At 37.5% G+C, this 26,389-nt stretch overlaps 1 protein-coding gene and 1 pseudogene across 11 annotated transcripts in view; one reads left to right on the top strand and one right to left on the bottom strand.

Annotated features, from left to right (window-relative positions):
• INVS (inversin) overlaps positions 1-26,389 on the top strand; it is a 235,046-nt gene that overhangs the window by 39,443 nt on the left and 169,214 nt on the right. For all 11 annotated transcript variants that reach the window (XR_001887727.1, XM_017884326.1, XM_017884321.1 and 8 more), the window contains one exon: positions 19,803-19,969. Coding sequence is in view for 9 of the 11 variants with exons in the window: in XM_017884326.1 (XP_017739815.1) it covers positions 19,803-19,969 (167 nt within the window). In the remaining 2 variants the exon portion in view is untranslated. The remainder of the gene's footprint in view (positions 1-19,802; positions 19,970-26,389) is intronic.
• Positions 10,078-10,962, bottom strand: LOC108537169 (40S ribosomal protein S2 pseudogene; annotated as a pseudogene).

Below are 26,389 nucleotides of genomic sequence, written 5' to 3'. Positions count from 1 at the left end.
CGTGTCCAAGTGATCTCATTGTTCAATTCCCACCTATGAGTGAGAACATGTGGTGTTTGGTTTTCTGTTCTTGCGATAGTTTGCTGAGAATGATGGTTTCCAGCTGCATCCATGTCCCTACAAAGGACATGAACTCATCCTTTTTTATGGCTGCATAGTATTCCATGGTGTATATGTGCCACATTTTCTTAATCCAGTCTGTCACAGATGGACATTTGGGTTGATTCCAAGTCTTTGCTATTGTGAATAGTGCTGCAATAAACATACGTGTGCATGTGTCTTTGTAGTAGAATAATTTATAATCCTTTGGGTATATACCCAGTAGTGGGATGGCTGGGTCATATGGTACATCTAGTTCTAGATCCTTGAGGAATTGCCATACTGTTTTCCATAATGGTTGAACTAGTTTACAATCCCACCAACAGTGTAAAAGTGTTCCTATTTCTCCACATCCTCTCCAACACCTGTTGTTTCCTGACTTTTTAATGATTGCCATTCTAACTGGTGTGAGATGGTATCTCATTGTGGTTTTGATTTGCATTTCTCTGATGGCGAGTGATGATGAGCATTTTTTCATGTGTCTGTTGGCTGTATGAATGTCTTCTTTTGAGAAATGTCTGTTCATATCCTTTGCCCACTTTTTGATGGGGTTGTTTGTTTTTTTCTTGTATATTTGTTTGAGTTCTTTGTAGATTCTGGATATTAGTCCTTTGTCAGATGAGTAGATTGCAAAATTTTTTCCCACAGTGCTCAATTTCTAAAAGAAGAATGAAAGAATGAATGGGGGGCAAATATTGCTGTCTGTCACCAAAACCAAGATTCTTGGGCCACCTGTACCCATTGTCCCCACTTATTTACCTTAATTCACTCTTTTATTAAAACAAAATATACTTTCTTATTTTGAAGTATACATATAGAGAAGTGCATGCAACTTATATGTACAATTTAACAAATAAACATAAAGCAAACACCCACTTAAACCACCTAGGTTAAGGAACAGCACATTGTCAGTAACCCCAGAAGCCCCTAATGCATCCTTCTCTCCCTGCTAGGGTAATAGGCTATCTTGACTTTTATAGTAATCATTACATTGTGGTTTTACCACCTACATATACATCCCTTAAACACTTTAGTTAATTTTGCCATTTTTGACTTTTTGCTAAATGTTCCATGTTCACTTGAACTAAAAAAATATATGTATATTACACTTTTGTAATTTTCCTGCTCAGAACTCTTTCATTGTTCCATTATACTTGGAATAAAATGTAACAGATTACTTGTATCTCTTTACCTGTCCATCCTCACGTTTTACCACTCCCTTACAAGAAAAACTTGCCTTCTTTCTGTGTCTCACACCTGCCAAGCCCTTTTTCATCTCAGGGCTTTTGCCTAAATGCTGTTCTCCCCATTGTCTGTCTGAATAACTCTTAGTCATCCTTGAGGTTTCAGTTTTAAGGTCACTTCTTTAAAAAGGCCCTCGAACCATCCAATCTCAATGAAATCCGTTCATTGTATTCCCTCTTGGCCCTCTGTAGTTTTTCTTCGTAGAACTTGTTTTAGATTATCACTGTATATTTATGTGTATGACTATTTTAACATCTTTCTCCTCCATAAGCTAGTGGCCTTCATGAAAGTAGACTGGGTCTGTTTAATTCATCACTAAATCCACAAAATCCAGCACAGTACTTGGCACATAGTAAGCACATAAGAAATATATTTGTTGAAGGAATGAATAAATATTATAATCATTCTTTAAGTATCTTTTCTCCTAAGTAGTCTATAATCATCTTGAGGGCCAGGACTAAAAATGAATTAAGTTGAATGAAATTGAATTGAGGAGCAAGTTGAGACTAAATTCCATGAGAAAAAAAATTTTAAATCAGGATGTATCAAGAAAAGTACCATGTAAAATGAATTCTTTATTGCTTTAATTAAAATATAACCTTCAAAGAAAAAAAGTGCAGTATGTTATAAATTAAAACACTTATATTTTATGGCTCAGTCATACAGATTAATTAATGTGTTATTATTAAAACTTGAAGCCTTGAAAATCCCCAAAGAGAAAATCCTTAAAAACCAAAAAGTAATCATGATGTGAAGCCAGTATATAGCTAATAAACTTATTTATAAATTGTTTTTCTGTTTTCTATCATCTTGTCTGAGGAACTTCTTATTAATTACTGACTGAGGGTGCCACTCCTCATCTTTTAAGAATTGTGCCATTATGTTTTCTGTGCACCTTTGCTCTGGAGTATTTTCCAGCATTTATATATTTGTACAAAAATAACGTTTCATCTTACATTTCAATGTAATTTTTTTCTATGCCTATGAATGCCAGGTCATAATTTAAATGTATTTTAAACATCTTTTTATGTATCACATATTTGATGATCTCTAAATATATGCTATTTCTCTTTTCTAAACTAGTGACATAGTACTACAGATGAATTTTTTTTCTTGCATCTTTGTTCACCAACTGCTCAGTGAATTCATTCACTTTAGCATTTTCTGTTTTCCCCTCTCTGTTTCCATGGAGAAGTATGTCAGTGATGTGTTTGACTCCATGGAAACAGATGAGTGTCTCTTTCTACATACACAACTAATTAAATTGAACACTTTCTGTGCTGCCCATTGTCCTGGAGGAGGACTGAAGAGGCCTTCTCTGAATGAAACATCATTTCAGTAGCAATTCTTAGTGTTTAATCTAATACAGTGGATTAATGTTTTACCATAACTCACCGCTTCCTAGATTCAGATGTATTAGGGCTTACTTCTGAGCCTGAAAAGCATAGTAAAATCTTTATATGCTATGGTTATCATTTATAGATATTTAACTTTTTCTCTTAACACCGAACGCAAATAATTTGAATGAATACCAGAAATGTAATTGAGAATAGAATTTAGTAGATTCATTTTAATACTATCCAATGTCGTATTGGTAGAAAAAGGTATAGATTTTAGAGTCAGATAAACCTGAGTTTTAAATTCTAACTGTTACTTATTAGTAGTATTATCTTGGCTAAGCCATTTAATTTTTTTTTTTTTTTGAGACGGAGTCTCGCTCTGTCGCCCGGGCTGGAGTGCAGTGGCGCGATCTCGGCTCATTGCAAGCTCCGCCTCCGGGGTTCACGCCATTCTCCTGCCTCAGCCTCCCAAGTAGCTGGGACTACAGGCACCCGCCACCACGCCTGGCTAATTTTTTGTATTTTTAGTAGAAATGAGGTTTCACTGTGTTAGCCAGGATGGTCTCAATCCCCTGATCTCGTGATCTGCCCGCCTCAGCCTCCCAAAGTGCTGGGATTACAGGCGCGAACTACCGCGCCCGGCCAGCCATTTAATTTTTAAGCCTCAGTTTCCTCATCTATAAACTATAGATTACAATATTTCACTTGTGTGAGAATTAAATGAAATAATGACAGTAAAATATCTAGCATGATGCTTGACACATAGTAGACAGTAAGTTAATATCCTATTACTGATATTATTACACCAGCTTAGACTAAAATAATCAAGTTTTTCATAGCTTCAGAAATGTCTCAAGATGAAAGAGCACTAAATGCAACAAAGATTAATATTGTGGATTTTTGTGAAAACTAAACAAAATAATTAGTAAATATGCACGGTGTGTAATGATCAATGTTGTCATTGCTGCCGATAATATTTGAGGTTGTGTGCAGTGGTATCGTGACCAGGAAGCACCATTCTGATTCTACTACAATTTCTGTTTCACTGTGCGTGTTCTGAGCAAGCATAATCTCTCTAAATCATTTCTCTTCTTGTTTATTTATTTATTTATTTATTTTGAGTCGGAGTTTCACTCTTATTGCCCAGGCTGGAGTGCAATGGCACAATCTCGGCTAACCACAACCTCCGCCTCCCTGGTTCAAGCGATTCTCCTGCCTAAGCCTCCCAAGTAGCTGGGATTACAGGCATGTGCCACCACGCCTGGCTAATTTGTAATTTTAGTAGAGATGGGGTTTCTCTATGTTGGTCAGGCTGGTCTCAAACTCCCGACCTCAGGTGATCCGCCCACCTCGGCCTCCCAAAGTGCTGGGATTACAGGGGTGAACCACCTTGCCTGGCCTCCTCTAGTTGTTTTTAACATCTTCTGACACAGTATTTAGATATGGAAGTGAGCCTCATAAATGACAGAGTAGAGGTACTATTTCAGGTTACTTCTTCCCTTACCTCAATTGCTACCTTAAATGTTAGGGTCATTAAATGTTTTTAAAATGCTTGCCTACATGCAAATATGTTTATAAATATATTTACATGTTTATGCATCCATACTAATAATAGTAATAAAATTAGCTAACATTTATAAAGTTATGTTTTATGTGCCAGCCGCTGTATTGTTTGGCAACTCATTAACTTAACAGTGAAGTAATATGAAGAGTTTGGGGTATTCGTATTACCCTCATTTTTAAATAAGGAAATTGAGATGCAGAGAGGTTAAGTAACTTGTCTAAGAAGTAGCAGAACTGAGATTGAAGCCAAGAAGTCTGATTCCAGAGTCCATTCTTTTAACTGCTAAATTATGGGACCTCAATGTATGGGGAGATATTTTTGTACACAGGTGCACTTTCCTATGTATAAATAGGAATGAGAAAGATAAGAAAGAACCGATTAGGTCTGAACCTTGAATGATTAAATGAATGATTATCTAGATGGGATTTTCTTAACATTTTGTGCTGTAGGCCCTTCTGGCAATCTGGTAAGCTTCTGGACTCCTCAGAAAAAAAATATTTTTAAGAGCTGAAATGCAATATAGAGAATTACAATGGAAACCAGTTATATTAAAATATGAATTGTTTTTAAATTGAGACATAGCAATATTCTGCCATAATTTTTTATGAACATGTTAAATAGCAAGGTGTAGGGGCAAGTCTTACAGCTATGATAATTTTGAAATAGCAGTGAGTGAAAATGATATTTTAAGATACCTGCACAGATTATAAGTACAGAAATATTTTATAAAATCTCAAGTCCTCTCAAAATACAATATGTCTCATGTTATTATTATTCTCATTTTGCGTGGTAGGACACTGAGACTCAGAAGTTGAGAAATTTAGTTACACAGTTAATAACTGGCAAAGTTGAGCCTCAAACCAAGTTATTTGATGATGAATCCTATGTTCTTTCCATTGTTCCCATGTTGTCACTCTATAACAATAAGTAAATATTTTTTAGTGACAGAAAAATGCTTTCCCAAGATTATAACAGTATCAAATATATAAAGTAAGAAGTGGGTGAAATCAGATGAAATAAATATGTCTTGGATGCCATGCAAATATAACATTTTAGAACAAGCAAATAAGATATAAATAGAGACTGCTCTTGTTACTTGCATTGGGCATTGTGTTGCTGTAGCTATTGTGCGGACTAGCACAACTATAACTGCAAGTGACAGTCATTTCCTCTAACTGCTAGAGTTGGCACTCTGGTTTCTGCACATACCAGCCCATTAACCATACATACTCTTATGCTTCAACAAGCCTTGAAATAACTGAATGCGGTAGAGCAGTGGCTTTCCAGTCGTGCTTCCAGCTCAGCTTTCTGGACTGTGCTGAGACAGAGCACATGCAGAATGCCAGCCCCAGTTGAGCAGGCACCAACTGGTCATGGATTAGAGGCCATCTCCACAGTTGCCAGAATAATTAGCACAACACAGCACAGTAGCCAGCTGCTTTCTATATTAACTGTTCCTGACAGGAATGCAAATTTAAATGCACTGCCATCCAGTCAATATTAGTTTACATTATAAGCTCTACATTTCTATAACATGTTACAATTACCAAATATTTCCAAACAATACATTCTTTTATTGGATCATCAAACAAGTTACAGTGTAGATTGGACAAGTATTAGCGGAATGTTATAAGTGGGGAAACTAAGGAAGAGAGTAGGGTGGATAGATAAAGGCACAGACCTCGCTCAGTTACTGGTCAGGAAGCCCAGAACCTAATGGTACCCTCATTATTCAGAAACTAGCCATGAAGCCACTGTCCCCCTAGCGCTACTCAAGACAGGACCTAAGTGAGGTTGAATGCTGCTTTTTCTAATCATTTAGGGGATATATACTTTCTTTTTTTTTTTTTTTTTTTTTTTGAGACAGAGTCTCACTCTGTCACCCAGGCTGGAGTGCAGCAGTGCGATCTCAGCTCACTGAAACCTCTGCCTTCTGGGTTCAAGTGATTCTCCTGCCTCAGCCTCCCGAGTACCTGGGACTACAGGTACATGCCACCATGCTCAGCTAATTTTTGTATTTTAGTAGAGACAGGGTTTTGCCATGTTCACCAGACTGGTCTCGAACTCCTGACCTCAGGTGATCCACCCACCTCAGCTTCCCAAAATGCTGGGATTACAGACATGAGCCACCACACCCAGCCAGGGGATATATACTTTCAATTTCCTCCGCCAAATTTTGCCTTATAGGCACAAAATATTGGATCATGGTGACATAACCCAATAACATCTCTTCTGGGAAATACATATACCGGTTACACAGAAACAATGTATGTCAGGGAACAAAGAGAAGGCTTGAAGTTTCCCTGTGTCTTACATAAGACTTAGGAAGAGGATAGGATTGACCTAAAGTTCTGTGTCCTAGAAGGTACATTACGTATTAACCCCGTGATGCTGACTCTACTTTGGCCTTGAGGAGCCTAATCAGTTGGGACAGGGGTGTTCAAGCTTTTGGCTCCCCTGGGTATTGCAAGAAGAATTGTCTTGGGCTACTACACATAAAATACACTAACACTAACAATAGCTGATGAGCTAAAAAAAAAAAAAAAATCGCAAAAAAAAAATCTCATAATGTTTTAAGAAAAATTATGAATTTGTGTTGTGCAGCATTAAAAGCCTTCCTGGGCCACATGTAGGCCATAGGCCACGGGTTGGACAAGCTCGAGTTAGGATTATCCCAAAATGTGAGATGGCCTCCGTTTCTCAGCACTTATTCTTGTGACCATAGTTCCTAATCTTCTCCCTTACTAAAGCTTCTAAGGAGGAATGTCTCTCTAGGCAGAAAGTGTAAATAAATTACTGTTATCTTACTAATACTAGCTACTACTATCTCTGCTTAACCTAACAAGATGCCAGTAGAGACTGTCCTTTAATCATGAAAGCCAACTAGAGACTAGTCTTATTATGGCATATTCTCTGTAAGGATCACTTCGACTCCAGAAGGACTCAAACTGATAAAAGGAACGTGTTCTTCTTGTACTACATTTTAGTTCAGTTAATGAGTTTCAGTTTAAATAAATCTTTTTCTATAAATACAGTGATAGAATCTTTGGAATCTTCTAGATTAGATATTGGAGGCTCTAGTACAAAGAATGTACTGTTGTACCACATAGAGCCTTGTGCATAAGGGCTTCTGTTATCAGATGTGTTGAATCCAATGCAAAATTTGCCTCCATCTTCAAAAAACGTTCTGAAAAAGAATACCTGCCTCCTCTAGAAGTTATACATAACCTGAAAACATCTGTAAGGTTCTTTCAAATTTCCAGAGCAATGACCTTTCTTGCTTTTTACCAGTATACATGGAAGCATGGATTAGTGAAGTAAATTGCTGAGAAGCTAGGAAGTCTTTCTGGGTCCCAGCGTGTCCAAGATTAAAATATATGTTGAAGTATTTCAAACTAAAAACAGTAGCTTAGTTTCATGCCCAAAACAACCCAGGCATTTATCTGGTTTTTTGTTTTGTTTTGTTTTGTTTTGTTTTAATTGATACATACTGATTGTATGTGTTTATGGGGGTGGAGTGTGATGTTATAATATATGTATACATTGTGTAATGACCAAATGATGGTATTTAGCATATGCATTAACTCAGACATTTACCATTTCTCTGTGGTGAGAGCATTCAAAATTCTAGCTATTTTAAAATATGCAATACAGTATTGTTAACTATAGTCACCCTACTGTGCAGTAGAACACCAAAATTTATTCCTTATATCTAACTGTACCCATTGACATTTCTAGCATTTATATTTTCCAAAGAAAACATTTTATTTTGTCAACTCACTTCCTCCATTAGCACAGTTCAGGCCAAGATACCTTAGAAGTAACTGGCTTCCCTCTTGTTCAACCCAGATGTAATTACCCTCAGCTAGTAAGAGATGAATACTTGACGATTATCTGTAACAAAAGTAGCAACATTTTTTTCACTTACCATACATGGCTGGAGCCATGGCATCTTTTGTAGTTATTGTTTTTAACTAAAATTTATTAAGGTATATAATACAGTAAATTTCACCCTTGTTCATATACAGTTATTTAATTTTGACAAATAAATAATCATGTCATCACCATGACCATCAAGATATAGAACAGTTTTATCATGCCCCAAAATGTTAGAACTGTGTCCTTTTATAGCCAGTTTCTCCCCACATTCCACATATTCCAGTCCCTGGTAACCACTGGTCTGTTTTCTGTCTCTATAGTTTTAACTTTTCCATAATCCCATGCTAATGTGTCACATGATATATATACCCTTTGAGGCAGATGTCATTCTTTCTTTTTTTTTTTTTTTTTTTTTTTTTTTTTTTGAGACAGAGTCTCACTTTGTCTCCCAGGCAGTGGTACAGTCATGGCTCACTGCAGCCTCAACCTCCCAGGCTCAAGTGATCCTCCCACCTCAGCCTCCTGAGTAGCTGGGACTACAGACATGTTCCACCATGCCCAGCTAAGAGTGTTTGTGTGTGTGTGTGTGCGTGCACGTGTATGTGTTGTGTAGAGATGGGGTTTTGCCATGTTGCCCAGGCTGGTCTCAAACTCCAGACTTCAAGGGATCCTCCCTACTCAGCCTCCCAAAGTGCTGGGATTATGGGTGTGAGCCCCTGTGCCTGGTGAAGTGGATTTCTTTCACTTGACATAAGGCATTTGAGAATTTTCCATGTTGTTGAGTGGATCAATGGTTCATTCCTTTTTATTAGTGAGCTATATTCCATTGTATGGATGTACTGCAGATTATTTTCTCATTTTCCAGTTGAAGGACAATTGGGATGTTTCCAGTGTTTAGCAATTATGAATAAAGCTGTTGTAAATATTCACATACAAGTTTTTATATGAACTTAAACTTTCATGCTTTTATTTCTCCTGAATAAACACTTAGGTGAAAAGTTATTTGGCCATATTTATTATGCTACAGTTTTAATAGTAGCTATACCATTTTGCATTTCTACCAACAATGGCTGAGAGTTCTATTACCATAGTTCTACAACTAGATTCTACATCCTTAACAGCATTTGATATTGTGAAGTTTGCTTTTGATTGTTTTCATTTTAGCCATTCTAATAGATGTGTAGTGGTATCACATTATAGGTTAAGTTTACATTTCCCTGTATATTAATGATGTTGAGAGTCTTTTCATATGCTTATTTAGTGAAATGTCTATTAAAACCTTTTGCCCACCTTTTAATTTCTTTTTTTTTTTTTTTTTTTTTTGAGACAGGGTCATACTCTGTCACCCAGGCTAGAATGCAGTGGTGCAATCTCGGCTCCCTGCAACCTCCGCCTCCCGGGGTTCTCATGCCTCAGCCTCCCAAGTAGCTGGGATTACAGGCATGAGTCCAGCCACTGCACCTGGCTAATTTTTATATTTTTAGTAGAGATGGGGTTTTGCCATGTTGCCTAGGCTGGTCTCAAACTCCTAGACTCAAGCAATCCACCCGCCTCTGCCTCCCAAAGTGCTGGGATTACAGGTGTAAGCCACTGCACACAGCCTGAGTTTCATTATCCATCTAATTATTCTATTGTAAGAGTTTTTATTTATTCTAGAATAAAAGGCCTTATCAAATATGTGTTTTGCAAATATTTCCTCCCAATTTGTGGCTTTTTAAAAATTTTTCTTAATTGTGTTTTCAAATACAATTTCTTTATTTGGATGAAATCTAATTTATTAATTTTTATGGATTATTCTTTTGTACCATATCTAAGAAATCTCTGCCTAACACAAAATCATTAAGATTTTCACCTTCAATTGCTTCTAAAAGTTTTATATAGTTATAGGTTTTATTTATTTATTTATTTTTTTGACAGGCTTAATTCACTTTATTTTTCTTGTTTAAAACCCTATGTTGTAGCCACAGCTGGAGCCTGGGTCTGCTGCACAGAAACTCTGGTGTGGGTCTTGACGAGGTGGTCAGTGAATTCCTGTTAGGGAGACTTGGTAAATACAGTCTCCTTCCAGAGATCAGGGGTCAGGTAGCTGTAGGTCTTAGAGATGGCATCAAAGGTGGCCTTGGCGAAGTTGCCCAGAGTGACAGTGCAGCCCCAGGCTGAGATGTAGCAGTCATCGATACCAGCCATCATGAGCAACTTCTTGGGCATAGGCGCCAAGACGATGCCAGTGCCCCTGGGTGCAGGGATGAGGCGTACCAGCACAGAGTCACAGCGGCCTGTCACCTTGCAAGGGACGGTGTGGGGCTTGCCAATCTTGTTCCCCCAGTAGCCTCTGTGCACGGGGACAATGGAGAGCTTGGCCAGGATGATGGCCTTATGGATGGCGGTGGCCACCTCCTTGGAGCACTTAACACCCAGACCGACGTGGCCATTGTAGCCCCCATAGCAACAAACGCCTTGAACCTGGTGCACTGGCCAGCATGGGTCTGCTTCTGCACCGGCATAATCTTCAAGATCTCGTCCTTGAGAGAGGCCCCCAGGAAAAAGTCAGTCATCTCAGATTCATTAATGGGCAGGGAGAAGAGATAGATTTCCTCCAGGGACTTGATCTTCGTGTTCTTGACCAAGCGGCCCAGCTTGGTGACAGGCATCCACTCCTTATCCTCAGCCTTGCCTCATGAGCTCCACGGCCTCAGCCCTGGCCCCGTCCATGGCCGCGACCCCAGCCCCGGATGCCACTGCCAAAACCTCAGTGGAAGCCACTGCGGTTCCCCTTCCCAGGGCCACCAGGGCCTCCGGGCCCCCCGCCGGTGCTATACCGGCATCATCCATCATTTGGTGTTTTCTCGAAGAAGCAGTTATAGGTTTTAGATTTAAGTTTATGATTCATTTTGAGGTAATTTTTATATATGGTGCTATTATGGACTGAATATTTGTATTCCTCCAAGATTCATGTTTGAAACCCTAACCGCCAATGTGATATTAGGAGGTGGGGCCTTTGGGAGATAATTTAAGTCATGAGGGTTCAGCCTTCCTCAATGGAGTTAGCTTATAAAAGGAACACTTATAAAAGGAACCCCAGAAAGCTTTCAAGCCTTCTTTTTCATGTGAGGATATCAGAAGTCAGCAGTCTGCAACTCAGAAGAGAGGCCTCACCGGAACCTTATCATGCTGGCATCCTGATTGCAGACTTCTAGCTTCCAGAACTGCTAGGCACAGGTGCATACCACCAAGACAGATTTTTTCTTTCTTTCTTTTTTTAGATACGGAGTCTTGCTGTGTTGGCCATGCTGGTCTTGAATCCCTGGCCTCACGTGAGCCTCCTGCCTCAACCTCCCGAAGTGCTGGGGTTACAGGCAGGAGTCACCATGCCCAGCCAATTTTTGTTTTGTTTTGTTGAGACTGTTGAGACTGTTGAGACAGTCTCACTTCGTTGCCCAGGCTGGAGTGCAGTGACGGTATCTCAGCTCACTGCAACCTCCACTTCCCGGGTTCAAGCGATTCTCTTGCCTCAACCTCCTGAGTAGCTGGGATTACAGGCTCCTGCCACCACACCTTGCTAATTTTTGTATTTTTAGTAGAGATGGGGTTTCACCATGTTGGCCAGACTGGTCTCAAACTCCTGGCCTCAAGTGATCTGCCCACCTCAGCCTCTCAAAGTGCTGGGATTACAGGCATAAGCCACCACACCCAGCCCCAATTTTTATAAGCCTCCCAGGCTATGGTACTTTGTTATAGCAGCTTGAACTGACTAACGTACAAAATATAGGTTGAAGGCTTTGGGTTTGTTTATGTTTTTGTATATGAATGCCAAATTTTTCCAGGACCATTTATTATTACTATTATTCACTCTTGTCGCCCAGGCTGGAGTGCAGTGGCTTGATCTCGGCTCACTGCAACCTCTGCCTCCCAGGTTCAAGCGATTCTCCTGCCTCAGCCTCCTGAGTAGCTGGAATTATAGGTGTCCACCACACCTGGCTAATTTTTGTACTTTTAGTAGAGATGGGGTTTCACCATGTTGGCCAGGCTGGTCTCGAACTCCTGACCTCAGGTGATCCACCCACCTTGGCTTCCCAAAGTGCTCGGATTACTGGCATGAGCCACCATGCCTGGCCTTTCCAGCACCATTTATTTAAAAGATTATCTATTGGTTTGCCTTTGCATCTTTGTCAGAGTCAGTTGATCATGTCTGTGTATGTCTATTTACACACTCTCAAATCTGTTCTGTTGGTCTATGAGTCTATTTATTTGCCATTACCACATTCTCTTCATTACTGTGGGTTTACAATATGCCTTGATATCATACAATGTGAGTTCTCCAACTTTGTTCTTTTTTTCAAAAACTTTTTATTCTTCTACTTCTTTTGCCTTTCCATGACAATTTTAAAACTGCACATTCATTTCTACAAAGATTGCTCTGGGAAGTTTTTAACAAATTATTCTTAGTAGTACTTTATAGTGGAGATTAACTATGAATTTAATTTTTTAATGAAATACTATATTAGGTTTTTATTGCTATTTAATAAATTAACACAAACTTAGCTTACACACAACAAACATTTATTACTTCACAATTTCTGTATGTCAGGAATCTAGACACTGCTCAAGCTGAGGCTTTTGCTCATGGTGTCAAAAGACTGCAGTCAAGGCATCAGCCAGGGCTAAGGTCTCATCTGAGATTTAGGATTCTCTCCCCACCGCACATTGGCAGAATTCTTTTTTTTTTTTTTTTTTGAGATGGAGTCTTGCTCTGTCACCCAGACTGGAGTGCAGTGGTGTGATCTCGGCTTCACTGCAAGCTCTGCCTCCCAGGTTCACGCCACTCTCCTGCCTCAGGCTCCCAAGTAGCTGGGACTACAGGCGCCTGCCACCATGTCTGGCTAATTTTTTGTATTTTTGGTAGAGACGGGGTTTCACCATGTTAGCCAGAATGGTCTCGATCTCCTGATCTGGTGATTTGCCCGCCTCGGCTTCCCAAAGTAAGTGCTGGGATTACAGGCATGAGCCACCGCACCTGGCCTAGAATTCACTTTTTTAAAGGTATTTAAATATGTCTACTTTATTGTTTATATGCATATTTATTTGTTACTGAATGTTGAAAAAAATAACGTGTTGGAATTTACTTTTAATATAATTCAAATTTTTAAAAACCAGAAACTCTAATTAGTTATGCTCTAGTCAAACTGCTCAATGTTTTCTTTTCCTTCTTTCCACACAAGTTACCTTGCTTCAAATTCTAGATGTTGGGATCCATCTCACTGACTTAGGTTCGAAAACATATGGGAGCCCTGTGTGATGGCTTATGCCTGTAATCCCAGCACTTTGGGAGGCCGAGACAGATAGATCACTTGAACTTAAGAGTTCGAGACCAGCCCGGGCAACATGACAAAACCCTGTCTCTGCAAAAAAATGCAAAAATTAGCCAATGCAGTGCATACGCCTGTAGTCCTAGCTACTCAGGAGGCTGAGACAGGAGAACTGCTTGAGCCCAGGAGGCAGAGGCTGCAATGAGCCGAGATCACAATATTGCACTCCAGCCTGGGCAATGAATGTGAAATCCTATCTCAAAAAATTAATTAATTAATTGATAAAAATAAAACATGTGAGAATACTTCAGACTTATTGGTGCTGATTTGGGTTCAAATCAAAAAGTAGAGCTAAAGTATATTCAAATACATTCAAACTTACACAGATTCCTTATAAATTACTGCTATCAAGGTAAGAAGGAAAAGATACAAGAAGAAGACATCACGCATCATAGGTTATCAAAATTATTGGTATACAGTCTACCCTAGCATAGACTGCTGCATAAAAATGCCAGCAAGAAAGAAAAGTGCAAGAATAAAGTTTATGACTAAATCAGCTCATTGTCATAATTTCCTATTCTAGCATTCTCAGAAGGCTTCCATCTATGATACATGTGGAAACTGCAGCCACGTTTGAATGGTTCAATTCTTGATTCATTCTGAACCCTCTTTGGCCCAATATTTGTTAGCTCTCATTTAAGCTGAGAAAAATCTGTTGAGTAACAGGTATCCCAGTTTTACCATCCTTTCTTTCCACACAGATAACAATGTCCTTATTCCTCTCCTCCTGTAAGGCAAACCATCTCTGATGTCCTGGAAGGTCTTGGCTTTTCTTTCCTGTTGTTGGAGTGAACCTTCCAATGGAGGGGAAGGGAATGTTTTTCTTTCCTGTTGTTGGGGTGAACCTTCCAGTGGAGGGGAAGGGAATGTTTTTCTTTCCTGTTGTTGTTGGGGTGAACCTTCCAGTGGAGGGGAAGGGAATTTGGTACCTGGGTGGAGAATCAAGTTATCAAGGTTCTTTATTAACGTTTTGGAGCAGAAGTTATGAGAGGCCTCTGAATTATCCTGGGAATCTTTCGTTGGTGAGCATGTGTGAAGACTCTGGGATCAAGGTGCGCATTTGTGATGAGTCAATCAATGGTCTAGTCATAGCTCTAAGCTCCTCCTGGATCTTTAGTCCCAGCAAAATGTGTTGCTGAACTCTCAAATTGCTACAGGGTACCCTGGAAAGAACTATGTAGCCCAGAAAGAGCCTGAAAACCTAAACTCCAACAAATAGAGGTAAACGAGTTGACTACAGTTTTTGTATGTGTGTACAATTTTAAAATTCATGGCACTTTGCTTCTCCAAGGCCAGCAGGAAAGTGTCTCTGCTGCTTCAAATCTCTCCAATTTCTACCTCTGACCTCTAGACATTCTTTTGAAAGGCTCACCTGATTAGGTCAAAGCAACCCAAACTAATCTCTCTTGATTAACTTGAAGAAAATGATTAAGAGACAATTACATCCGCAAAATCCCTTCACATTTGCCACATAACAAAACCTAATCATGGGAGTGACATCATAGTTCTGCCTACACTCAAGAGGAGGGGGCCATACAGGGCATGTATACCAGGGGCTGGAAGTCTTGGATGCCATCTTAGAATTATCCTATCACAAGTACTGTTGAGAGTATCTACATCTTAAACGGACTTTGAAGGAGTATATCTTCCAAGGAATTTGTCCATTTCACTTAAATTGTGAGTTTATAGCTTATGACATTCTCTTATTTGCCTTTTAATATCTGCGGGCTTTGTAGTGATATCATTCTTGATATTGGGAATTTGTGTCTGCTCTGTTTTTAATGATCAATCTGATTAGAGATTTATTAATTTAATTTTCCAAGAACCAACTTTTAGTTTCATTGATTTTCTCTGTTTTTTTCTGATTTTAATGTAATTGCTCTCTGTTCTTATTTTTCTTATGTACTTCCTTCTGCTTGTTTTGGGTTAAATTTGCTCTTCTGTTTTAGTGTTCTAAGGTAGAAGCATGGATAATTGATTTGAAACTATTCTTCTATTCAAATTAAAAGCATTCATTACTATATATTTCCTTCTAAGCTTCCCTCATGTGTGGTTCAAGAACCTTACAACAATATGTTTTTATTCATTTAATCATGCTTTTTAATTTCCCTTGAGATTTTCTCTTTAACCCATGGATTATCGTAAATATTTTCTATTTCCTGTTATCATTCTATTATTGATTTCTAGTTTAATTACATTGTCATCAGATAACGCACTTTGTATGACTTCAGTTCTTTAAATCTGTTGGTATTCATTTATGACCCAGTATATTGTATATTTTGGTGAAGGTCCCATGGATGTTTTGAAAGACTGTATTCCTGGCTGTCATTAAATTAAGTGTTAAATAAATAACAATTATATCCTGTTGCTTTATTTCGGTGTTCAGTTCCTCTGTGTCCTTACTGATTTTCATTTTAGTGATTCTAGCAGTTATTGAGCGAAGAGTGTTGAAGTTACCAATTATAATTGTGTTTTCAAGAGTTTCTATTCTATCAGTTTTTGCTGCCTGTGTTTTGAAGCTCCGTGATTTAGTACATATACATTTAGGAATTTTATGTATTCTTGGTGAATTGACCCTTTTATTGTTATATAATATCTCTATTTGTTTCTGGTAATTGTCTTTTCTCTAAAGTTTACCTTGTTAGCTATTAATACACTTAACTCCAGCTTTCATTTCATTAGTACTTGTTTATTACAGTTTTGCTCATTCTTTTACTTTTAACCTCCTATGTTATTGTATTTTAAGTGAGTTTTTTATAAATAGCATATAATTGAGTCTTCTTTTTTATCTCAGCCTTTTTATTGGTGTGTTTACACCATTTACATTTAATGTAACTATGAATGTTAAGATTTAAGATTTCTAATTTATTGTGTTGAACACTGCATGTTCCTTCTGTTTTTCATTCCTGTCCTTTCCATTTCTTGAATATTTTTAGTATTCCATTTTAATTTATATATGGTAGAGTTTTTTGTAATGCTTTATTAAGACATAATTCACATACCCTACAATTCAAAATTTAAAGTATACAACTGAGTGATTTTGTATATTCAGTGTTGGGCAAACATCACCACAAATGATATTAGAACACTTTCATTACCCCACAAAGAAACCCTTCACCTTTTGGCTGTTACTCTTCAAATTTGTGCCCAACCTCCAGTCCTAGGCAACTACTCATCTACTTTCTGTCTCTGTAGATATGCCAGTGCCAGATATTTCACATAAATATATAATATGTGGTATTTTTTGACTGGTTTCTTTCACTTAGCATGTTTTCAAGGTTCATCTATGTTGAGCATATATTAGACCTTCATTCCTTTTGCTGAATAATATTCCACTGTAGAGATATACAACATTTTGTTTAGCCATTCGTCAGTTGATGAACAGCTTATGGATACTTGCATTATTTCCACCTTTTGGCTGTCATGAATAATACTGCAATGGATATTTGTGTACCAGTTTTTGTGTGGACGTATGTCTTCATTTCTCTTGGGTATATACTTGGGAGTGGAATTGCTGGGTCAAATGGTTACTTAATGTTTTGAGGAACTTCCAGAATATTTTCCAAAGTGACTGCACCATTTTAGATTCCCACCAGTAGTATATGAGGGTTTTGATTTCTCCATATTCTCATTAATACTTGTTATTATGTATCTTTTTTATTATAACCATCCTAGTGTATGTGAACTGGTATCTTATATTGTGGTTTTTGTTCTGTTATCCAGGCTGGGATGTAGTGGTGCAATCTCAGCTCACTGCAACCTCCACCTCCTGGGTTCAAGTGATTCTCATGCCTCAGCCTCCCAAGTAGCTGGTATTACAGGCATGTGCCACCACCACACCCAGCTAATTTTTGTGTTTTTAGTAGAGACGGGTTTTTGGCGTGTTGGCCAGGCTGGTCTCCAACTCCAGGCCTCAAGTGAACCACCCACCTCGGTGTCTCAAAATGTTAGGATTATAGGCGTGAGCCACCCTGCTGGGTCTGTATTGTGTTTTTAAATAAATCTCTTTGTATAGTTTGTCTTTGTTGGAGGTTTTTTGTTTACTTGTTTCTGAGTGTGTGTGTGTGTGTGTGTGTGTGTGTGTGTGTGTGTGTGTATGATCTGGTATTAGAATATGTATAGTTATTTTATCACAGTCTGTATTTTCCACTTTGAGTGCAATATAGAAGCCTTATCACTAATTAGGTCCCTTTACCCTTCTTTTTGATATCGTTATTTTAAAAATCACCTCTACATAAACTGAGAACCACATCATACAGCAAGGTTATTTTTGCTTTCAATCATCGAAACATAATTCTAAAAATTAAAGAGGGTAAGCTGGGCATGCATTGTAGCCCCAGCTACTCAGGAGGCTGAGGCAGGGAGGATTGCTTGAGCCGAGTCCAGGAGTTCAAGACCAGTCTGGGCAACACAGCGAGACCCTCATTAAAAAAAAAAAAAAACAAAGCTAAAGAGGATAAAAACATTCTATTATTTTTCTCAGATATTTACATTCTGCTGCTCTTTTTTCATTCCTGATGTTCTATTTGTTTCATGAGTGTTCATAGTTGATTCTTGGAGTGTTTTTATGAGAGTTGTTTTAAAATTCTTGTCACATAATTCTAATATATCTGTGTCATCACAGTGTCAGTGCCTGTTAATTGTCTTTTCTTGTTTACATTAATATTTTCCAAACTTTTGAGTTGTATCATAATTTGGTATTATATCTTTGACATTTTCTGTATTATGAGACTCTGGATCCTATTTAAATATCTTATTTTAATAAACGGACAATCTGTCAAGGTTTAGAATGAGCATTCTCTTTTGATTTTGTGGTTTCATTTTCAAGTTCGTTTTCAGAGATCTTGCAGGGCTCTTCTGGTTTGCCCCACCTCTGGGCTGCTCAGGCCCATTTAGAACCAAGGCAGTAATCTAACTATAGTTCAATTCTCAGAGCTTTTGCTGTCTTGATTCTTACCAGTTTCACACATGAGCTGCTCAAAAGTGTCCTGACTTTTTATACCAAAGTGTCCTGACTTTTTATACCAATTTAAAGAGTTACTTCCTCCAACTTTGTTGTCCTCTCCATACTCCTACTCTCCTACTCTCTAGTTGGAAGGGGGTAAAATACTACCTCATTGATATCCTTTGCTTAATTCGGGTCATGGTAGTTTGACAGGGCTCCTTCCAACAGTCTCTATAGTGTCCAGTGGGGAAAAGAGGTACAGTTTCTTTTATTGTATGTGTTTTGAGTAGAGCATAGTCAAATGGTTCACTCGGCAGAGTTACCTGCCTGCCAGTCTTTTTACTAGAGAGAGTAGACTTCTCTTGAGACATTTGGCATCTGTGTGCCTTGGTGCTTCTGGATTATAGGCTACTCTAACCTATAATTTACTATAGATTGGAGGCAAAAGCAAACAAGCAAACAAAAAATGCTTCAGGGAACTTACCACAGGTTGTCTCTCAAATTTCAAAGTTCCTAGTCAAGGCTGCCTTCCCTTCTCCGCCCGTCATTTATTTTGCCTTTTGCCCTGGGGATTTTAGTTGTAATTAGCAGGAGGATGAGGATACTGTGTACTTGCTCTATCTTGTCATCTTGTCTAGAAAGGGAAATCAACCGTGACTGTTTTTTTGGTTTTTTTTTTTTTTGAGACGGAGTTTTGCTCTCATTGTCCAGGCTGGAGTGCAACGGCACGATCTTGGTTCACTACAACCTCCACCTTCTGGGTTTAAGCAATTCTCCTGCCTCAGCCTCCTGAGTAACTGGGATTATAGGCATCTGCCACCACGCCTGGCTAATTTTTGTATTTTTAGTAGAGACAGGGTTTCACATGTTGGTCAGGCTGGTCTTGAACTCCTGACCTCAGGTGATCTGCCCACCTCGGCCTCCCAGAGTACTGGGATTACAGGTGTGAGCCACCGTGCCTGGCCTATGATTCATTTTTGTATCACTCATAAAACATACCATAAATGCCCAGTGTACAGTTGGCATTAATTAAATATTTGTTTCAGAAGACAAGAGTGAGTGAGGGAGGAACATAAGTAGCTTTGTATCTCAAAATGTTCGGTCAGCATAATATGATTGAGTCATCAGTTTAAATTCTAGCCCCACCTGCTTTCAGTGTGAACATAGACTGGTTACTTAACTTCTTTGAGCCTCAGTTTCATATAATATGACAATGGTAATATCTACTTCATAGGATAAGTAAAAATAAGATGATATATTTAATGCATTTAGCACAATGCTTGATAATAAACAGCAAATATAGTTCCTACTTATATTAGTAATAACAATTATCAAATATCACTATCTGTTTCTTGTCCTCATAGGAAACTCTGCTCTTAAAGACAAAGAAGATCAATTTGGGAGAACACCACTTATGTATTGCGTGTTGGCTGACAGATTGGATTGTGCAGATGCTCTCCTGAAGGCAGGAGCAGATGTGAATAAAACTGACCATAGCCAGAGAACAGCCCTCCATCTTGCAGCCCAGAAGGTGAGAAGTAAAATTTCTTTGAAGAGTAAATGTTTTGTGTGATGTCTGCTAGTTGATTAGTGGAACTATGCAATGGACAGATAATAAAGTCTCAAGTGCATGACTCATAGATTTTATATATTTTCTCTAAAAGCTGTCTTTAAGCTACAGAGAGTAAAAGCACAGATAACTATCAGCAGCTGCATTCCAGGTTCCTTGAACAGTAGAATTTTTTCTATGATCTAAAGTTTATTGGAAAAAAAGTGATCAAATTTATATAGACAATGTGATCAAACTATGTTACCAATCTGTGTACAGGGAAAAAATAGAGACCAAAAAGAAATACTCAAAGATATTAATAGTGGTTGGGTTTAAATTTGGGGAACACATGTGGAATTTTTTTCCTTTTCACGGTTTAAAATTTTTTCCTTAATGAGTATTACTTTTACTATAAAAAGTCGAAATCCTAGCCTGGGCAACATAGCGAGACCACATCGCTACAAAAAATTCAAAAATTAGCTGGGCATGGTGGCACACACCTGCAGTCCCAGCTACTTGTGGAGCTCAGGTGGGAGGATCACTTGAACCTGGAAGGTTGAGGCTGCAGTGAACTGAGTTCACATCACTGTACTCCATCCTCAATGACAGGGCAAGACCCTGTCTCTAATTAATCAATTTAATTTAATTTAATTTAATTTAATTTAATTTAATTTAATTTAAAAGATTAAAATGTCTCTTGAAATATGTGGCATTAAGAGGCATAAAATAAATTTATTTTCTGAATATATTTTCAACTTTTATCTAAAACTATGTTGCAATATCAATGATTTCACATTTTTTAAATGTATTATTAAGAGCTCAGATTTTTAGATTGAAGGCCATCAATACAGATAAAACTGGAAGCTTCTACCATTATTTAAGACTTATTACTAAAATATTTTCCTCATAAAATTTTTTTTCCAATAAAATAGATTCAGTCCTGGTATATTTTCTTTCTGTTATTAGATTTCTGAATTGTTGAATAAAAGCAATTAAAATGAGTCTAGATCCAGCGGGAAACTATTAGAGTTATTTTCTATTTAAATTGAATCAGATTAGCTAATTAATAGGTTAGAAAAATACCTTTCATTAGCGAAGCATAAAGAGGCTGACATTGAGTTATACTACTGGAATATGCTAGTTAACTGAACTTCTCAGTTTAGGTCTGGCAGGTTATTTCCAAAGTTAGCTTCTCCTTGATATTTGGTTTTATTATAGTAATTTTTTTAAAAAAATCTCCCTCCATTTTCAATCTCAGTTTAACTACTGCTTGGATACTTTATAACGCTTTCATTTAGGCTTGTCAGCTGATGAAATTATTTCACTCGAGAAAGGTTAACTCCATTTAACTTGTTATCATAAAAGAGCAAACAGTTCAGATTGGGAATAGCCACAAAATTAAGACTTTGATACCCTTCAGATTTTTCATTATGATTGATTTAGGTGTAAAACTCAGCTTCAAAAATGTGAAGTGAAGGAACCTAGCTTAACAGCAAGCAGATTACGTGGAACAAGTGAGGATTTCAGTTGATGATCCAACAGTATAACATCCTGTAGAAGTATTATATGACTAAGATGGTTGAAGAGCAATGTAAAACCAGACTTGTTAGCTGTAATCTTTTCATCAGATACCATGCATTGTTTTCTTTTGTTTTTTTGTTTCTACTTTGATTTTTTTAATTATAAGTTTTTCATAGTATCAAAGAATTAATAGAACTATGATTTATATGGCAGTATTTACATAGTTGATTTCATAACAGATTTCATGTTCTCTCAAGTATCTGATAATTATGCATTTCCTTCCTTTCTCTGTGTTGCTGTTTGTTTTTACATGCTTGCCAAAAGCAGTAATGGATCTGAATTCCCAGCAAAGGATAGTAATAATTCTTTAGTATTCTCCTGTGTCCAATTAAATCTGGGCATTGTGTTCGTTCATTTGTGCTTTATACAAAGCACCAGCATTCAGAAATCAAAGATAGTATATACTATCTTTGATTAAGGAATAAGATAGTAAATGATCTACAAATAATTTTCAAAGAATAATTGGAGATAATACATCCCAAGGCTGTAATACTCCTTGCCTCCAAACAGACACAAGCACAAATTCTCTTTAGAGAAAACATCTTCACCTTAAACTTCCAGGATTTTCCCATATTAAATAAACCAAACATGAACTGACAATGAAAGATCACCAAACACATAAGGGAGCAATCTACTTTGAATGAGAGTCAGCAGAAACAACAAACAGATTTAGTCTATGAAAAACATCAGTGATTGGCATCATTAGAGACACAATATAAAATAACCACTGATGGAATGCTTAAAGTTATGAAAGAAGAAATCAGCCAATCACAGTGGCTCGCACCTGTAATTTCAGCACTTTAGAAAGGCCAGGCAAGAGGCTCTCTTGAGGCCAGGAGTTTGAGACCATCCAGGGCAACATAGAGGGACTCTATTTATTTAAAAAAAAAAAAAAAAAATAGCTGGGTGTAGTGGCACACATCTGTAGTCCTAGCTCCTTGGGAGGCTGAGGTGGAAGGACTGCTTGAGCCCTGGAGTTTCAGACCAGCCAGGACAACAAAGTGAGACCCTGTCTCAAAAAATATATATTTTATTTAACATTATAATTAAAAGAAGGAATCTGGCAGGGCGTGGTGGCTCACAACTGTAATCCTAGGACTTTGGGAGGTCAAGATGGGTGGATCACTTGAGGGCAGGAGTTTGAGACCAGCCTGGGCAACATGACAAAGCCCTCTACTAAAAACACACACACACACACACACACACACACACACACACAAATTAGTTGGGCATGGTAGTGAGCACGTGTACTCCTAGCTACTTAGGAGGCTGAGGTGGGAGGATCGCTTAAGCCCAGGAAGTCTGCAGTGAGGAGAGATCACACCACTGCACTTCAGCCTGGGGGACTGGAGTGAGACCCTGCCTCCAAAAAAAATGTAAATACATAAAAAAAAAAATTTAAAAAACAATCAGAAAAATGAGAAACCAACAAGACAGTTTCATAACTAGGCATCAATTCTGGCCATAATGGCTTATTTTAAACTAACTTGCCTATCAAAAAAAATCTGTAAAAACTGAATAAAATACTATATACACTGTTTGAAGGCATTGAGAACAATCAGCACAGGCAGGATCTAAGAGACTATAATCATTCAAAGATGAGAAACACATGAAGTGAGCACCACATTCATCCTGGCCTTTTCTTTATGGCATTTTCCAAATTGGAATGCAAAAGAATACAACCCTAACAGGATGCAGCAGTCTTACTGGGCTGAAGAAACTGAGGCAGAGTTTGGAGATAATAGTGGCTATAACTTGAAGGTCAAAATCCTGGAGAGGAGGGAATTGCAGAGAAGGAATGCAAGAATCTGGATACAAATTCCTCACAAGTTTTTAGCAGATTGCTAAACTGTGCTTGTATAGGGTGGTGCTCTAAGAAACCTAGTATTAAACAACAGCTGGGAGACTAGAGAGCTGAGTAGAGATTGTTTTAAATTATCCTATATTTTCTTTTATATTTAAATCTCTTAATACATAACATTGATTTTTGTGTAGGGATCCGTTCTCTCTTTAAAGCATACGGATAACTAATTTTCCCAACACAACCTAGTTCATTAAATTTTGGCCACTTAGTATCTGCTCTGTGTCAGTTCCAGGCTTTTGTGCTATGAACTCCCTATGCATTTCTTTTTTTTTTTTTTTTTAATGAGGGATCCTGAATACTAGGGAGCCTTTTGGGAAATTTGAAAATAAAAGTTACATGATCAGTGTATTTTAGGGGGACTAATATGGCAACTAAAGCTACTTTGGAAGAGAAAGAGTGGAGATCCATAGATTGCTATTATAGTTCAGGCCAATAGAGAGGAGTTGGGTTTAAGAGATATATTATGGAGATAGAAGTGTTCATTCAACAAGCATTTGTTGAGTATCTACTATGTAGTCATGATTATACAACTAGAGAGAATATGAAAAAAATGAATCACATATGTTAACTTATAGATAGGTGCTCTCGGTACCCATCCCTGTTAAACTTCGTTTCCCTTTGCTTGGTGAACCTTCTGATATATTGGATATCAAATATCCTTTCCATGTATTGTCTGTCCCACTCAATTCTGGTATCCATGAATGCAGAAGTGTGCTATTTTTGTCATTATGAACACTCATGTATATGTGTATACATTCAACATGTGTTAAAACTATTATGTAACAGGCACCGTGTTGGGCCTTGGAACACAAAGGTAGACAACATGATTCCTGCTCTTAAGTTGCTTACAAAGATCATGTATGAAGATATTAAATAATAATTAAAGCTGATTGATCTACCTTGTAATACATAAGTGTTTCATAAAATATCTATACCCATAATATATAGTCATTGTTATTACTGACATGAGAAGACCCAACATTCTCATACGTTATTTATTATGTTTTTAGTATTTGTGTGTGTGTGATAGTGAACTATATTATGTTATCTTTTCTTGGGTTCGTTAGTGGGAAAAGCTCATATTCCCAAAGTGTTTTGCTCCCATCTCTATTAGAGCCCCATTACCTTATATTGTAATTATTGCTTATTTGTCTCTTTTCTGCTAGGCTGGAGACCCAGGCAAGTAGCTCTTTTTGTTTGTTTTTGAATCTGTCTGAATCTAGTAGGTTCTGACATGTCTTGGTTGAATGGATTTTATTTTACTTTTATAGAAAGTCATTACTAATACAAATGCGAGACCTTTTGTTTATTGGAAACATTTATCTACTTTATATATATGTGTGTGGAAAAACTTATTGAACTGTGCTGCTTGGCTTAGTTATTTTGGCACATGTTCACTTCTCTGGAAACAAATTACTGTTAGTCCAAGAAACTGAAGAAATGGTTTACCCATGAGAATAAAATTAATCTCAATATACTGAACATCTGCACCTAATTTGTTTTTCATTTAGAACCATCAGTTTAATCCAAGAAAGCAATTGGTCATAGCTTTTCTGGGCTTCTCACAAAAGATATCTAATTGTTAGAAATGTTTTGCTCCAGGGAGACTGCTATTTCTCTGACTTCTACAGATACATTTGTTAATAAGGATAAAAAAACTTTAGAAATATTATTATATGTTAATAGTTATGCATGTTTAATCTTCCAATAGGTTATTCATTTGACTTCAAGAAGATTAACCCTACCCACTTTGAAAAATTATATCACAGTAAACACAAAAAGTAAAGAACCTTCTGGTTGTGGCTGCATTGTCCTTTTTTAAAATTCATAAACAATTCTCAGTTCATCTATGAAAATTGACTGTTAATTTTCAGTTTTCAAGATATGCTATTTCCATATTAATGATTTACAAAAAGGAAAAATAATACCTCTGAAACTTTTCAGGAACACTTATACCAGGTAACACTATTAGGTTTTCTTATTTTGCACATGCACACACAAACACAACAAACAATCCACACCCCAGTCCCCTTCAACTCTATATTCCCCCTCAGTACATATATAGCTCTACCATAACTCATCACCACAGTTTACTGGAGATTTTGCTTATCTAGATGTCACCCCCAGTGAAACTATTTGAAGGCAGTGACCATGTCTTATTTGATTTCATAGTTACAGTCCTAGCATAACTTCTGCCACTTAATAAAGACAGTAATTTGTTTAAGGAATACACGAATGAATGAATGAATGAATGAATGAATGAGTAAATGTGAATATCAAATAGATTTAATATGAAGGGCATGGCCTTCAAAACTGTTGAAATTTAAATGAATAATTATATTTATTCCTTTTCAGTATCCACTCCCCGCCCTTACAATTTTGCAATCAGGATTTTTAAAGATTTTCTGTGAGCTTAATTTCTCAATAAATAACACTCTTGTATGCCTCAATTTCTTCATCTATAAAACAGAATAATACATGCTATCATTCTATGTAGGGATGATGAGTCCTTAGCTATAAAGCATTCTGTTTGTTGGAGAAATTTATTCTCAAGGACTACACTATCAATATTATTGCTATTAGTCACACTACAATGTAGGTGCAAACATCAAATTACTATTTAGAGATCAGTAGATGTCAGAGATAGAAAGGCTCTTTGGGATCTTCTTGTCCAGTTTGTCCTTGGATGAGGAAACTGAACTCTACTCCTTTTACATCTCTTCTCTTTATAAATAACTGTACTCACATTCTCTTTGCCTTTGCATATGCCTGGAATTTTTTTTTTTTTTTTTTTAGTTATCTTAAGCATAGAGATAAGAAAGGAGAACAGGGCCTGGTGCAGTGGCTCACGCCTGTAATCTCAGCACTTTGGGAGGATGAGGCTGGGGGATCACCTGAGGTCAGGAATTTGAGACCAGCCTGGCCAACATGGTGAAACCCCGTCTCTACTAAAAATA

This window comes from Rhinopithecus bieti, unplaced genomic scaffold, assembly GCF_001698545.2.
Source record: "Rhinopithecus bieti isolate Rb0 unplaced genomic scaffold, ASM169854v2 scaffold_12088, whole genome shotgun sequence".
NCBI classification, from domain to species: domain Eukaryota; kingdom Metazoa; phylum Chordata; class Mammalia; order Primates; family Cercopithecidae; genus Rhinopithecus; species Rhinopithecus bieti.
Note: the sequence above shows the minus strand (reverse complement) of the source record. Positions and strands in the feature narration are given on the sequence as shown.